Source organism: Anas acuta, chromosome 1 (assembly GCF_963932015.1).
Source record: "Anas acuta chromosome 1, bAnaAcu1.1, whole genome shotgun sequence".
Classification (NCBI taxonomy): Eukaryota; Metazoa; Chordata; class Aves; order Anseriformes; family Anatidae; genus Anas; species Anas acuta.
In genome coordinates this window covers 143,544,566-143,558,721 of record NC_088979.1, presented here as the reverse complement: position 1 = coordinate 143,558,721, position 14,156 = coordinate 143,544,566, and the positions used below count along the sequence as shown (strand labels likewise).

At 41.2% G+C, this 14,156-nt stretch overlaps 1 protein-coding gene across 1 annotated transcript; it reads right to left on the bottom strand.

The window, feature by feature from the left end:
- Positions 1 to 6,245: 6,245 nt before the first annotated feature.
- STMP1 (short transmembrane mitochondrial protein 1) lies at positions 6,246 to 13,356 on the bottom strand. The gene is made up of 3 exons (XM_068662584.1): positions 13,202 to 13,356; positions 8,765 to 8,818; positions 6,246 to 6,709 (listed from the first exon to the last, which is right to left on the bottom strand). The coding sequence occupies exons 1-3, from the start codon at positions 13,214 to 13,216 to the stop codon at positions 6,629 to 6,631; spliced, it is 150 nt and encodes a 49-aa protein (XP_068518685.1). The 5' UTR covers positions 13,217 to 13,356; the 3' UTR covers positions 6,246 to 6,628.
- Between the last annotated feature and the right edge of the window lie 800 nt (positions 13,357 to 14,156).

Here is a 14,156-nt window from a genome sequence, read left to right as displayed (position 1 = left end):
CAGGGAAAGGTTAGAAAAGTTTACAAATATATTTATGCTTTGAGTCAGTGATTTACAGAAGTGAGAGGTTTAGGTGTCATGCAGATGTATTAAAAACTACAGTCAGAACTGAGTTTGGTGGGAGCAGCTATTCTGAAGTCAATTTATGAAATTTGTTTTATTTTTCAAGATAGTAATCTTGGCTCTCTGTGATTAATGTGTGTTCCAGGTGAAAAAGCAAATAACATCCTCAGCTATTTTATCTCAGTACAAATTCAATAAAAATGACCTTGGCTTGGGATTTGTAAAGCAAAGGTTAGCGTATACCACTGAGAAGTGTAACAAATAGAGTAAGCATTTTTTCTTGTTCATCTGAGGCAAAAATAGACCTGTAAGGGAACTTTCTTTATGTAACTTAGCAGTAGCATCTACATTGTAATGTGCACTGTTACCTCTTAATATTCAAAGTAATTCTACTAGACATAATGGAGATTATTAATTTTTACATACAAATATCAATTCAATGTAATTTCTGTATTTCTACAGTCATTTCTATTTCTATAAATACAGCCTATACATCTAGGCTTATAAAATCAATTCCTTGTTAATTTTGAAATACCGATTTCTTCCTTTGCAACACTTAAACCACAATAGCAATCTACAGGCAGTCTGTGCTTAGGGTCAACAGTAGTCCAGGCCATTCAAAGCATATTTCCAGGTGCTCAGCACATATAGTATATAGTATCGCTCCAAGAGAGAACACACAGAGAAGTCATAACAGCTGTTGGTGCACACAACTGCCAGCAACAGCAACAAAGGACAAAGGAGAACCACAGTGGAAATATTCTGTCTTCACAAAGGCAATACATTTATTGAGTCCCACCACAATTCCCTGCAGAATCACCACTGAGAAACGTCCGCTGCTGTCAGATCAGTGCTACATTCCTTTACTCTAAATAGTTAGCTCTATTAAGGTGGTTCATGAACTAGATATGCACTCTCCAAGCAAAAATGAGAGCTGTCTTATAAGAAATATTGTGAACAATATGCTACATTAGCAGGAGTCATGTATCCTTACATGAACTCACAATAAAAGTTTCTGATGTAGATGATGCTAACTAATGTAAAAACACAAAGGGTTGTCTTCATTATTTTTTTCCTTGTCCTTGAGTAATTCCTGTGTAGTATAACCCAATTTTACACAAGTAGGCTGGAGGTACTAGTAATTTATGTAACTCAGATGGGGTTCAGAAAGCCAGTGCCAGGGCCCTGAGTGCACCAAAGAGCCTTTACAGCCCTCGGCAGCCTCTTCTGGGACTCCTACCCACGACTCCCTCCCTTGGGCCCACAAGCCCCACTCGAGCACAGACCTGGAGATTCAGCTTCCAGTCTGCCTCCTCACTTGATCCCTGGAAGGAGGTTGGGCCTATGCTGTAGCTATGTCTACAATCATCTGTTGTGGGAGGCTATTACTAGAGAGAGCTTTTGAGAACCGTATTCTGGGGTGCATCAAGCACGGCATTGCTAGTTGGTCAAGGGAAGTGATTGTCTTGCTCTACTCTGTGCTGCTGCAGCCTCACCTCAAGTACTGTGTGCAGTTCTGGACACCACAGTACAAAAAGGATGTGAAACTATTAGAGAGTGTCCAGAGAAGGGCTAAGATGGTGAAGGGCCTAGAGAGGTAGAAATATAAGGAGCAGTTGAGGTCACTTGGCCTGTTCAGCCTGGAAAAGAGGAGGCTGAGGTGAGACCTCATCATAGTCTGCAGCTTCCTCACAAGGGGGAGTGGTGGGGCAGGTGCTGATCTAGCCTCTTTTAGTGATAGGACCCGAGGAAATGGTGTCAAGCTGAGACAGGGGAGGTTCAGGATGGATATCAGGAAGAGGTTCTTCACTAAGATGGTTGTCGTGCACTGGAACAGGCTTTCCAGGGACATGGTCACGGCACCAAGCCTGTCAGAGTTTAAGAAGCGTTTGGACTGTGCACTTAGTCACGTGGTCTGAATTTTTGAGTAGACCTTTGTGGTGCCAGGAGTTGGACTCGATGATCCCTATGGGTCCCTTCCAATTTGGGGTATTCTACGATTCTGTGAAAGTAAGAAGAAAACGACCTGAGGGTCCTGGCAGCCCAGCTGAAAACCTGCCAGCAATATGCCCTTGTGGCAAGGAAGGTCAACAGCACTCTCAGCTGCATTAGGCAGACCACCCTCCGGAGGCTGAAGGAAGAGTTGAGTTTAGTTCAGCCGCCACGGGGTGGCGCAGGGGAGAAGATGGCGGCTCTCCCACCAGTGGGCCAGCTTCCCCTATGGTCAGGGCAGAGCCTGAGGCTCTGGGCTTCGTCGGGAAAATCCTGAGGGAAAAGCTTGGATATGTGGGGGAAAAAAAGGCATGTCGAGAGATTGTGGTTGGGTTTGTGCACCGCTGGTGCTTCTCTCTGGAGGTTTTGTGTGAATGTGTTTGTGTACATACAGACCTGTAGGTGTGGGTCACATTTGGTCCATGGGCCTGTCCATAGGAGAAATGACCACCACACCACATCCGTATTGCCCAGTGTGTAAGGTATCGATGGTGCTGGCCTGCTGTGGGGGAAGACAATAGATGGAGTAAATAGGGCTGTAGGGCTGGTGCTTTGGGAATGACCCCTCAGACCTTTGCCCTCCACTTGTTCAGGACAGCAGCTGTTTAGGAGCTGTTTCAGGTAGGATATCTCTGTCATTCACGATACTGCACTCACTTTGACATATGGGCTGCAAAAGCTGGTGTAAATCAGTAGGCTCTGGGGGATGAGTCCTCCTTGCTCTCTACAACTACCTGAAAGGAAGTTGTGGAGAGCTGGGGGTTGGCCTCTTCTCGCAGATAACCAGTGATGGGACTAGAGGGAATGGCCTCAAGTTGTGCCAAGGGAGATTCAGGTTGGAAATTATGAGACATTTCTTCTCAGAAAGAGCAGTCAGGAAATGGAATGGGTTTCCCAGGGAGGTGGTAAAGTCACCATCCCTGGGGGTGTTTAAGGAAATGTTAATGCGTAGCAGCATGGTTTTAGTGGATGATATTGGTGGTAGGGGGGTGGTTGGACCAGATGATTTTGGAGGTCTTTTCCAACCTTAATGATTCTACAATTCTCTTGTTCTTAGCTTTGATGAGACACATCTAGACTGCTCTATCCAGTTCTGGGCTTCCCAGTACAAGGGGTACATAGGCATACTGGAGTGAGTCCTGCCCAAGGGCCATGAAAACCAAGAGACTGGAACATCCATCATGCAACAAGGCTCTGTGGTTCTGTGAAATAAAATGGCACCACTGAGCATTCACAGAATCACAGAGCTCACTTCAGTGAAGTTCTGTGAGGTAAAATGCCAAAATTTCTCTCAAAAATCCACCTTCCTTATTTTAGCTCTTGGTGCACAGTAAGTTAATAATTAGCTTTATTATCTAGCATTTTGTATCTTTTCAGTGTTAACCTTTTACTATTTTCAAAGCATGATGCTCCACAAGAGCCTAGGACAACATTTTCCATCACAAGATAAATCTCAATCCAAAGTAAATATTTTAGCAGTCTGTTAGTAGCTCATATGTTCCTTTTCCCTCCTTTTGCCTCAAATCTTCAACTCCTAGGACATGTTACAAAGCAATCAACACCAGAAAATGGATGCAACTGCATTTATCTAACAGTTTGTAGCAAAGAAAGGAAGATTGCATATTTTAGTTGGTGATTTCAGCTATCCACACAGACATTTTGAATGTGCAGAAATCCACAGCAACCATATTAAGTGGGAAACTCTCTCCTAGATGTCTAGAAGATGCATTCAACCTATCTGTGTGACCTGCTAAGACAACACCAAAGTCCCTCTGAGCACTCACATGCAAGATCTGCATCAAGCACTATCCATGTGGACTTTCTGCCATCTGAAATATAACACAAGTTTAATCTTTGTTATCACCTAGGATAGCCTCAGGCTGAATCAGTAAAATGCATTATAGAGTAGTTGCAAAGTTGACAAGAACTGCATTGCACTATTATCTAAATTTCTTGCTTATTATATGGGACAGAAATGAGCTAAATTGGAAAGTGTTGCAAACTCTGTGAAATGCTTAAGAAGTCTTGTGTCTAGTATTAATTAACACATACTTGTCCTACAACACTACAGCTGTAGCTGGTTCAATTCATAATCTGATCAGAAAAGAATCCCAATGTATGCTTGGAATGCTCAGCTGAAAGTTTCAACTCCAACTTGCACTTTTAGAGTGACACAGGCCTGTCTGGCAGCAAATACACGGATTTTGAATATTCTTGTCCTTCCCATTTATGTGTAAAGAAAAGTAAGAACATAAAGCACGTTTGATGAAATAATTAGTTCAATATTACATGATAATATATTTTTATATGACAATTAAAGAAACATGAGTAGGTTAGAGCCAGTATTTTTCAGCACTCTGCTCAAGAATGTGAAGTAAAGAAATATAAAATAATAAATAAATAAATAATATATATGTATATTAAAAAGTAGGGGAAACTAGGTTCATTGCATTCACAACAGCATTAAAACAGCTGTACAGTACTGTCTCAGTCTATGGAAAGTTAGCATGTGGAGGACAGGTCTTTCAGTCTGGTCTGAAGTCTGTGAAAGTTAATAAAAACCCCTTTCAAAGACCAAAGTACACTTCGGAAGTTCAATAATAGCTAAACATGGCTGCACTTTGTTTTTGAACTTCCTTCACCGATCACATTCTTAGCATGTTTAATACATACTGCTACCATGAAGTTTCTACTAACTTGTGCTAGGTGGTATGAAGTATTTCTCCCTTGAGTTGTTTGAGTGTTTACTATATAAAGAGTTAGTAGCATAGCTTCTAAAATTGTCTGACTTGAGGTGGCTTTTAAGTTTGCCAAATACCAATTTGCAAAGACCAAAAGCTTTTGTCAGATACACATTTCACGATGAAACAGAATGAAAAATTATAGTTGATATGTATCTTGGCTATATATATTCTCTAAAGAGAATTTTAAGATGATAAATACTTTTCTCAACGGTAGAACTGCATTATAGGACTCATCATCACCTTACTTTGGAAAATGAAGTGAAAGTTCGGTGTTTGGTATTTTGTAAACATTTTTGTGATTCTGTGAAAATTCATGAGCTTGGAATCCATGCATCTTTCCAAGGTTTGGGGTAGGGGGGTGAAAATCACAATGGATGCAAGGGGAATCCTGTACTTAAAAGCTTGAAGGGTGTGTTTACCTTAAGCAGCACAGTGCCCTGAGTCTATAGAGCAAAATAGGTAGTGTCTTTAGTGGTGAAGTTCAAAAATTTGACGTTCTTCAAGACTGTCAAGGGGATTTAGTGATTTAAGTCACCTTACAATGTTGATAGGACTTTTCAACTTTACGGAAAAAAAAAAAAAAAGGAAATGATATTAATTCAACAATCTACCAAATAAAGCTCATATCTACTTAAACTACTGCAATATTTTCTTAGGAATTTACAACAGAGTTTGTACAAAACCATACTTTCCAAATGCTGACTTTGATTTCCATTCAAACAGAAAAGGATAGTGGTGTAGTATGGTGTGTATTTTCTCATAGACCGGGGTTTTCAGTGGCAGAAAAAGGTGAAGAGAAACATACCAGACAGTAAGGGGCACAGTAGAAAAGTGGTTCTAATCCTATGAAAATACATTGTAGATAAACTGAGCCAAATGAAAAGCCAGTAGGCTGAAGACCATGCAGAGTGATAGGTAATACCAAATATATTTGATAGAAATAGAATCATAGAATATTCCAAGTTGGAATGGAACCACAAAGATCATCAAAGCCATCTCCTGTCTCCATGCAGGAATAATTATGCAAATTGGTCCATTAAATACACAGTCAATGTTTTGGATTCAAACTGTTATGTAACCAAATGTCTTAGTTACCACAAATGGAAGATAACTCTTTTCTATCCCATCCTACCCATCAGTACAGAGATATCCTCAGGCAACCAAGTCAAATGGAAAGAACAGGAAGAGCCAACAATAGAAGAAACAATGAAACGTAGGTTAAATTAGACAACCTTTTATGCCTTCCGGAATCATCAGAGATAGCACAAATTTTACACTGGTAGAAGTGATCATTTAACATAACGGAAAAAGCAGAAACTTCTCCTTCCCCCCAGGTTCATAGCTTGATAAATTAACTTTATTGTTGCACCTCTCAGGAAGTTCCCATCTCAAATGGAATACAGATCTTAAGAAGTACCCACAACAAATTACAAGAAACCCTGAAAGTTAATTCATGATGCATTTAATTTCTTTTGCGGTATTCTAAGACTTAGGGTATTACAAAGTATGAGGTATACATAATAATAGGACTAACACTATTCTCCAGTTGGATCAGGTAAAAATGTGCTATAAAATATTAGGAAAAGCAGTAACGAAAAGTACAAGTGATCTTATCCAGTCATATTGTTGCAAATCCAAAATTCTGAAACCCTTGAAAATCAGTCCCACAAAAAAGTTCATGGTTGCTTTTTCAAAACAGGACATTCTGGCTCTAGGAGACTAAAAGCGGAGGAAGCTCCCATGCCAAAACTCTACTTGATCTTTGTTGCCTGAAAGGTAAATTGCATCCTTGACACATGCACAGACGTGACTTGGGTAACACCACTCCCTTAGGACTTGTCACTGGGAGGTTTCTTCTTAGCTTCCACATCCTTCTTAAAATCTTCAAGCTTCTTTGCAATGTTAGGAATCTTTAAAGACAAAAACAAGAAACAAATAACAACAACAACAAAAAATGAGTTACGTGATGTCATGAACTTCAGCAGGTAAGACCATACCATAAACACAGAAATTCTAAAAAGTTTACACTGCTTTCTAATAGACACTTGCTCCCAGGATCTGTTACTTTGCACAGATTTTGTTAAAAGCAAAGTAGCCTCAAGAAAACAGCAGAGGAAAGCACCTCACATGGGACTTTGGGAAATATTTTGGAATAGGCAGACTACTAAGAAAAATCATCAGCCAGTGTTGATGGGAACAGGAGGGAGGAAAAAAAATCACTTCAGAAGAAATTCAGTAAGACCAGTCTGGCTTCCTCACTGAAAGAGAATGAACTGCCAAAGAGTAAGTGATTCAATCACTGATGCACAGGCTTTAATAATGACTTTTAGAGGGAAAATGAGATTGTACTATACTGGTCCAAGAAAAAAAAAAAAAAAGGAGAAAAGAGATGCTTAGTAACAGCCAATATGTTTTAAAATAATCTGTGAAGAGGTACCTCTCCTGGTCCATTTTGTGGGCACCAAAATTCCCCACTGGGGAAGTTTACTGCATTGCAAATTGTCAAGCTTTTGCAGCTTCATACTTGAATGAAAATTCAATTTGCTGCTTTTGAAATTCAAAGCTTCAGCTTTCTTTTAAAAACGAAAGCATTTTTAAAAGGAATCTAACAGCATGTTTGGACAACTTGGGGGGCAAAAAAAGGAACTTTTAAAGGAACTTTTAAAGGGGATGGAAACATTAACTTATGACTCCGACCTAAATTTGGAATCAACATAGGATTTTACAAGTGAACTAATTAAATGAAAGCAATCAAAAATTTTCACTGGTATTTATGAAGAAAATCATGGACTTTTACTTCATTTGTACCCTGACCACAGTGAAGGATATTCAATCCAAACAGACTGCAGACCTCTGGTTGGATGGTTTGAGGATGATAGTACAGGAAATGTCAGAAGTTCCTCTCTTCCCTATTTTTCAAACTTAAGCTCCTTTTGAGAAAGCAAAATCAAAAGCCCAACCCTTAACAGGTCTGACATCTAAAATAAACCAAGAGAAGTACATTGTTATCAGCAGAACTCTCCATATGCTTATAATTACACACACACGCATATCATTGCAGAATTAGCATCTCATGACAACAAGTTCATCTTAGAGGTTATCTAAGAAAAATAATTCTTGATACCAGCAATAAAATTACCATTGCCAGTTACCAAATTACCAATTACCACTGCAAGTCAGCATTACATTATCAGGGAACCATTTCCTCCAAATCAAAAGCAGAAGTCCCCCTCTTGTGGCAACACATCATTAGTGCTTCCAGAAAAACACTATACTATGCTTACAATACAAAGTGATACACAATACGTTCTTTTGACTGGATTTTCCTAACTTTGTAAAAAATATTGAAAAGAAAAAGCTAGTATAGATTATAAAAGAAAGGGGGAAAAAAGTATGTTAAAATTCAATAACTCCTTTAGCCCGCAAGCAGTTAAGCGGAACTGGTCTTATAAGGGATTCTACTTACTCCGCAGAAACTGAAAGCTTGTATTGAAAACTTGGCTGTAAATCTTCTTTTCTAACTCTGAGAAAACTCTCAGACAAAGACAGAAAGACTGCAGATCAGTGTACTGTTTGAAATAGAAGCAGGTACTGAAATCTCCCAGACAGCTGGCTAGACTTTTTCTATTTCTCCTGCCTCTACCTATGTAGATGTCTGGTTATCTGTGCTCTGGGTCCTTAGTTAAGGCTCTACACATTACTTTCTCACAGACAAGTGAAATTCAGAAAGAATCTAGCTCTTTGTGGTTCCATCTAAATCTGAGTTTATCTGTAATTAAGGTTTGTATTTTTTGTATTTGTATTCTACTCAAATCCAATTTGTATTCTATTTGTATATCAATTTGTATTCTATTCAAATCCAATAAAACAACAAAATTAAGACGGATTCAATTTTGATTGAAGTAAAACATCCTTATATTTTCAATTCAGATTAAATTCAATTCTGAGAATGCAAGGATACTTACATCATAGTTCTGAGCCAGATACATCCCAACCACATTGCCAAGAGTAAAACCAAGCTGAAAAGGGAGAAAGAAAAGAATTGTTAGCATCCTATCAAAAGCACATTGGTTGAGGGAAAAAAAAAAAAAAATAGGTGAAAAGTAGAGTTTCAATTTTAGTTGTACTTTTGCACCCTTCTTCCAAAGGCAGACACAATTTTACCCAGTCACTTCTCTAGGAAAACCTTAACTGGGTTGTATTTTGGAAATAATGGTGTGTTTTAAATACAATTCTCCAAGACTGGATAAGGCTATGATCATCTTTGTAAAGTTATTTGCAAACCCATAAAGGCAGTAACTTGGGAAAGTACAACTACATAGCAGCAGGGACCCACATTCCTCAGAGGTCCTGGTCCACAACTGAAAAGCCTACATCAATACCTCAGTAAAACAATACCTGAGTAAAACTCAGCGCTGGGGAAGAATACATACACAGAATGATGCAACACATTAATAATACAATAGCAACAAAAAGATTTGCAAGCTGGAATCGCACAACAGAGGCTCTGAGAGCAAAAACATCTCAGCCTCAAGTTAAAAGGTGTTCCCTCCATCAACTTCAACTGATGCAAAACTGTACTGTCACTGATGGGCAGCTGGCTTCCCATCCCTCTCCACTTTGCTCCAGTGCAGTATTGCTGCTACTTCTCTTCTGCAACCACCAGGCCCCTTGAACCTCAAAAGACAAGCTTTACGCCAAATCTATTCTGATCTAGGGGCTCCTCTAAGGCAGGAAGGCATTGCTGGAATGTGTGCAGGGCACAATCTCTTTTGACAACTGCAAACTCGTAGTTGCTTGAACGCTGTCTGTGAAAATGTACTCTGGAAGGAGAGCAAGAACAAAATGGAAGCACAGTTCTCATCTTGTTCCCGTGCTTGCCAGTCGAAGAAAAGCCTCAAGTGGACCGTGACATGTTGGATCGATGAGCAGAGGCCAATGGAATGAGGTTCAATACGGCTAAGTGATGTGTCCTGCACTTTGGCCACAACAACCCCATGCAGTACTACAGGCCTGGGGCAGAGCAGCTCAAAAGCTGTTCGCAGCAACAGGATATAGGGTTCTGGTCAATGCTTGCCTGAACATGAGCTGTCAGTGTGCCCAGGTGGCCAAGAAGGCCAACGGCATCCTGGCTTGCATCAGGAATAGTGTAGCCAGCAGGACCAGGGAGGTGATCATCCCCCTGTACTCTGCTCTGGTGAGGCCACACCTTGAGTACTGTGTTCAGTTTTGGTACCCGCAGTACAGGAAAGACATTGAGTCTCTGGTACATGTCCAGAGAAGAGCTACAAAGATGTTGAAGAGCCTGGAACACAAATCCTATGCCGAGGAGTGGCTGAAGGAACTGGGGTTGTTTAGTCTGGGGAAGAGGAGGCTCAGTGGAGACCTTATTGCTCTCTACAACTCCCTGAAAGGAAGGTGTGGGGGTCTGGGGGTTGGCCTCTTCTTGCAGATAACTAGTGATAGGACTAAAGGGAACAGCCTCAAGTTGTGCCATGGGAGGTTTAGGTTGGAAAGGAGGAGTCATTTCTTCTCAGAAGGAGTAGACAGGCACTGGAATGGGTTGCCCAGGGAGGTGGTGGAGTCACCATCCCTGAGAGCGTTTAAAAAAAAAAACACTATATGTGGTGCTTCGGGACATGGTTTAGTAGGTAATGTTGGTGGCTGGGGGGCGGTTGGAGCAGATGATCTTGGAGGTCTTTACCAACCTTCATGATTCTATGATTCACTTTGCAAGGGAAAGAAATTCCTCTCTTCAAATGCAGATGATGAAATTTTCACTCAGCAGCTCTAAAAGGCTCTGGATATTTTTAATTGTTACACACCATAATAAGGACACACTATACTATAAAAGTTCATTTGACTGTTTTAGAAGTAGAGACTAGTAATACTGTGCCTCCATTCATTCCCAGCTGAGGCCAATTCTATTTAAGAAAATTATTATTACTCAGGCACTGCTGCCAAAATAAGACTATTTTAAGAAAATTAAAACCACTGTCCACAACAACTTTCCCATCACATCTGAGTAGACATCTTTTCCAAGCCCAAAGTGGTATATAGTACAGCTCATCTTTTCAGTGACTCAGATTCCTTAAGTAGCACTGGTGAAAAGTTAGCTACAGAAAATTAAAATCAGTTGAAAGCTGCCCCATGAACCATGACTGCAATAACTTCAGTAATTTTTTCCATAGACTTTTGATCTTATTGTCTGTTTGTAATTACTTTTTAAGGAGCATAGTGTTTATAATTTACAAAGAAGCATAATTCTTTTTGTGGGTGCTGCATCGGTTATAATTTGCTGTTGTATTTTAATTATCAGTTAAAGAATTATTCAGAGACATTAATAAATGTTGCACTGAAGTAAACCAGTCTTGTGATTCCTCTTAATGTAGTGGGTCATTGTAATAGAAACAAGTTTCCTCTGTCCCCAGCATACATATCTTTGGGAATTCACTGGAAAACACAAACTAGATGCTAGCAGGTTTCTAGACTTTTAACCTAGAATAGTTCCAAAGATGGGACAACTATCTCTTGTTCTGCTATGTGATAAGCCTTATTTGGTACAGATGGTACTGACATTAGTACACCTTTTAAGTGTGCTCTTTTACTGAAAAGTCTAGCATTTCATTCTAGAGCAATCTACCCAGTTACATTTACTTTAATAGCTGTCAATTCAAACAGTGGGAAAAAATCTCAGTATTTAGACTTCAAAAAATTTGGACTGCAAAAAATAAAGGCAATTAAAGTTTGTGTATTAATTAAGGACAATAAAGCTTCTAAAAGTTCAGGGTCATCCAATTTCTACCCAGCATTTCGAGACATATTTTAGGCAAATGCCTAGTTAAGTTATGCTTAACTCTGGGTAACAAAAAAATAAGGTTGTCAAGATTATCCCTTTATCTCCCTGTTACAGCCCTAACAAGGGAGAGCAAAAGTCAAACACCCAATCTACATTCAAAGAAGAAAGCTCAGAATTAATTTATCTTTTTTCAAACTTTCAGGCACTAATTGAGATGTCATACTGAGGCTTTTATCTAGAAACTGAAAAAAAAAACCATTAACAGCAAGCAAAGAGTTGATAAACACAAACTTTGAGACTGGCTAGGCGTTATTTAGTGTTACTGAGTATTTTCAATTGAGTGGAGAGAGACAACTAAAGACTGCTACAGAAACTACTGAGGCTTTCATATTAACTTATTGTTACATTTTGAAGTTGAGATAAGAAATGGGTCTTTTTATTCATTCCATAGAATCACACAAGGCTGTCTCAACTTAGAAAGGGCCGTTTCTTCTTGTCTTTATCAACACTTTGTATGAAACTTACTAACCAACAGACTTACTCTTCCCTATTAAAGCATTAAAGGATACCACTAATTGTTTGTATTGACTGGGAAGCATCTGAACAAAACTGAAAACCTAGAGCACCACCCTCAATGACACACAGCACTAGAATTAAAAATGGGAGACTGTTTCTGTACTTTGTTACAACAGAGTACAGCTTTTTTATTTTTGGACAGGTAATTTATTTTCTGAGTTGACAGTAAAAATTAAGTATTTAATTAAGTATTTAATTAAGAGTTGACAGGCTTCCAACCTTAGACATCCAGAAGAGTTTAGGGAAGCATAAAGACAGAAAGGAATATAAGATAAAAATAATATAAATAAATAAATATAAAATCTATTAAATAGATGGGGATTTAAAGAAAGGCAGTAATGAAACACTATCACTTGCCATACCTTAAACACACACAAAGTAGCACCTCCACTGATCAATTTTTAGAGGTGTTCAAAATGGCAAGGGCTGAAAGCAACTGCTCTCCCAAAAAGAGGGAGGTCCATGTATGCACGAGTACAGAGACATTTGAGCAGCCGGAGGTTATTACCGTGAGCAACGAAAATTTGCTGAATCTTAAAGACAAACTAAGGGCGTGATTTAGATATAAACAAGACATAACATCCTTATTTTCAGAGAAACTGAAAAGCCACCCTGCAGGGAGCTGAACCACAGCCGGCACCGCACGACAGAGAAGCTGAGCACCCGTGCAGCTCCCTGACAAAAAGGGGTGCGACCGGAACGGCCAGGATCGCCCTTAAGCAGCGGGAGAAGAGAAACTGCAGGAAACCACCAACACTAGGACACCGTGCTCGCAGCTTCGATCAACTCGGTCTCCCGGTGTTGACAGCGCTGAGCCGGGAGGCTCCGAGGCGAGGCTGCTCGGCCACAGGCGCTGGCTGCACACCCCGCATCTCCTCCACCGCCGGCTCCTGCGAGCCTCCCACGCGCGGCCCCCCCGCCGCCCCCGCCCGCCCCGCGGCGCAGCCCTCAGCCCGCCGCCCCGGCCGCCGCCTCGCTCCGCCCCACCGCGAAATGGCGGCGCCGCCGCTGCCCGGCGGAGCCTTACCAAGAACTGCAGCATGGCGCCCGCCCCTTCTGCCTGCCTGCCTGCCTGGGAAGTCAGGCGGTCGGCGGCGGCTCCTCTTCCGGGTCCCGGCCCGCCCTCATCGCCGCGGGGACGGGTGCGCCCACCAACGCCCCTGGGCGGCCCCACAGTCTCGGTCCTCGTCTTGGGCTTCCCCGGCAGGGCAGAGTCTTAGGGAACGCTTCCTCTAGCCCCCTGCCGCTTTGGGGGATAAGGATGGGGCAAAGCGGACCACTGGCCACCTTCTGAAGGCCTCCTGACATATGGGGAAGTGTCTGGTGGCAGCCATCCAGCCTGCCACTGCCGATATGAGAATCCAAGTAAATACAGAAAGAACAAATTTGAGATGGAGGCTTTAGGGAAACTCAAGATGCAGGCAAAATCATGAATGATTTGGGCGTCCTGCCTCAGTGCCTCCAGAAATCTCGGCTTCCCATGCCAATGCTGAAAGAAAGATGTATTTTCAGATGTGAAAATACAAAAAGAAAAAAGGCAGAAGAGGCTGTACTTTAGCACTTTGGAATTTCCAAAAGGGGATTTTAAAATGTGGAATATTATTGAAAGTACAGAGGGCTGTATTTGGTTGACAGAAGTATCTGTCCACTCAGCACTTGCTAGACCATGTGTAAAGTACAACAGCCAGGTTTGGGGCCTCCAGTGCAGGAAAGACACACAAACTAGAGGGAGCTCAGTGGAGCTCAGCTACTGAGCTGGTCAGGGCTGGAGAGCGGAGGCTGAGGGAGCAGGGCTTGGTCAGCCAAGAGGTGGCTGGGGACACCTAACAGCACCCCTTCAGGGCCTACAAGGGGGTTGGCGCTTAGACAGATGCAGGCCCTTCACAGCTGAGTGGATGAGAGACAACGGGACAAGCTGAAACATGAGGTCTTGGCAGGATTTAAGGACAGACTGTTTCCTCATAGAAGCATAGTAATATTAA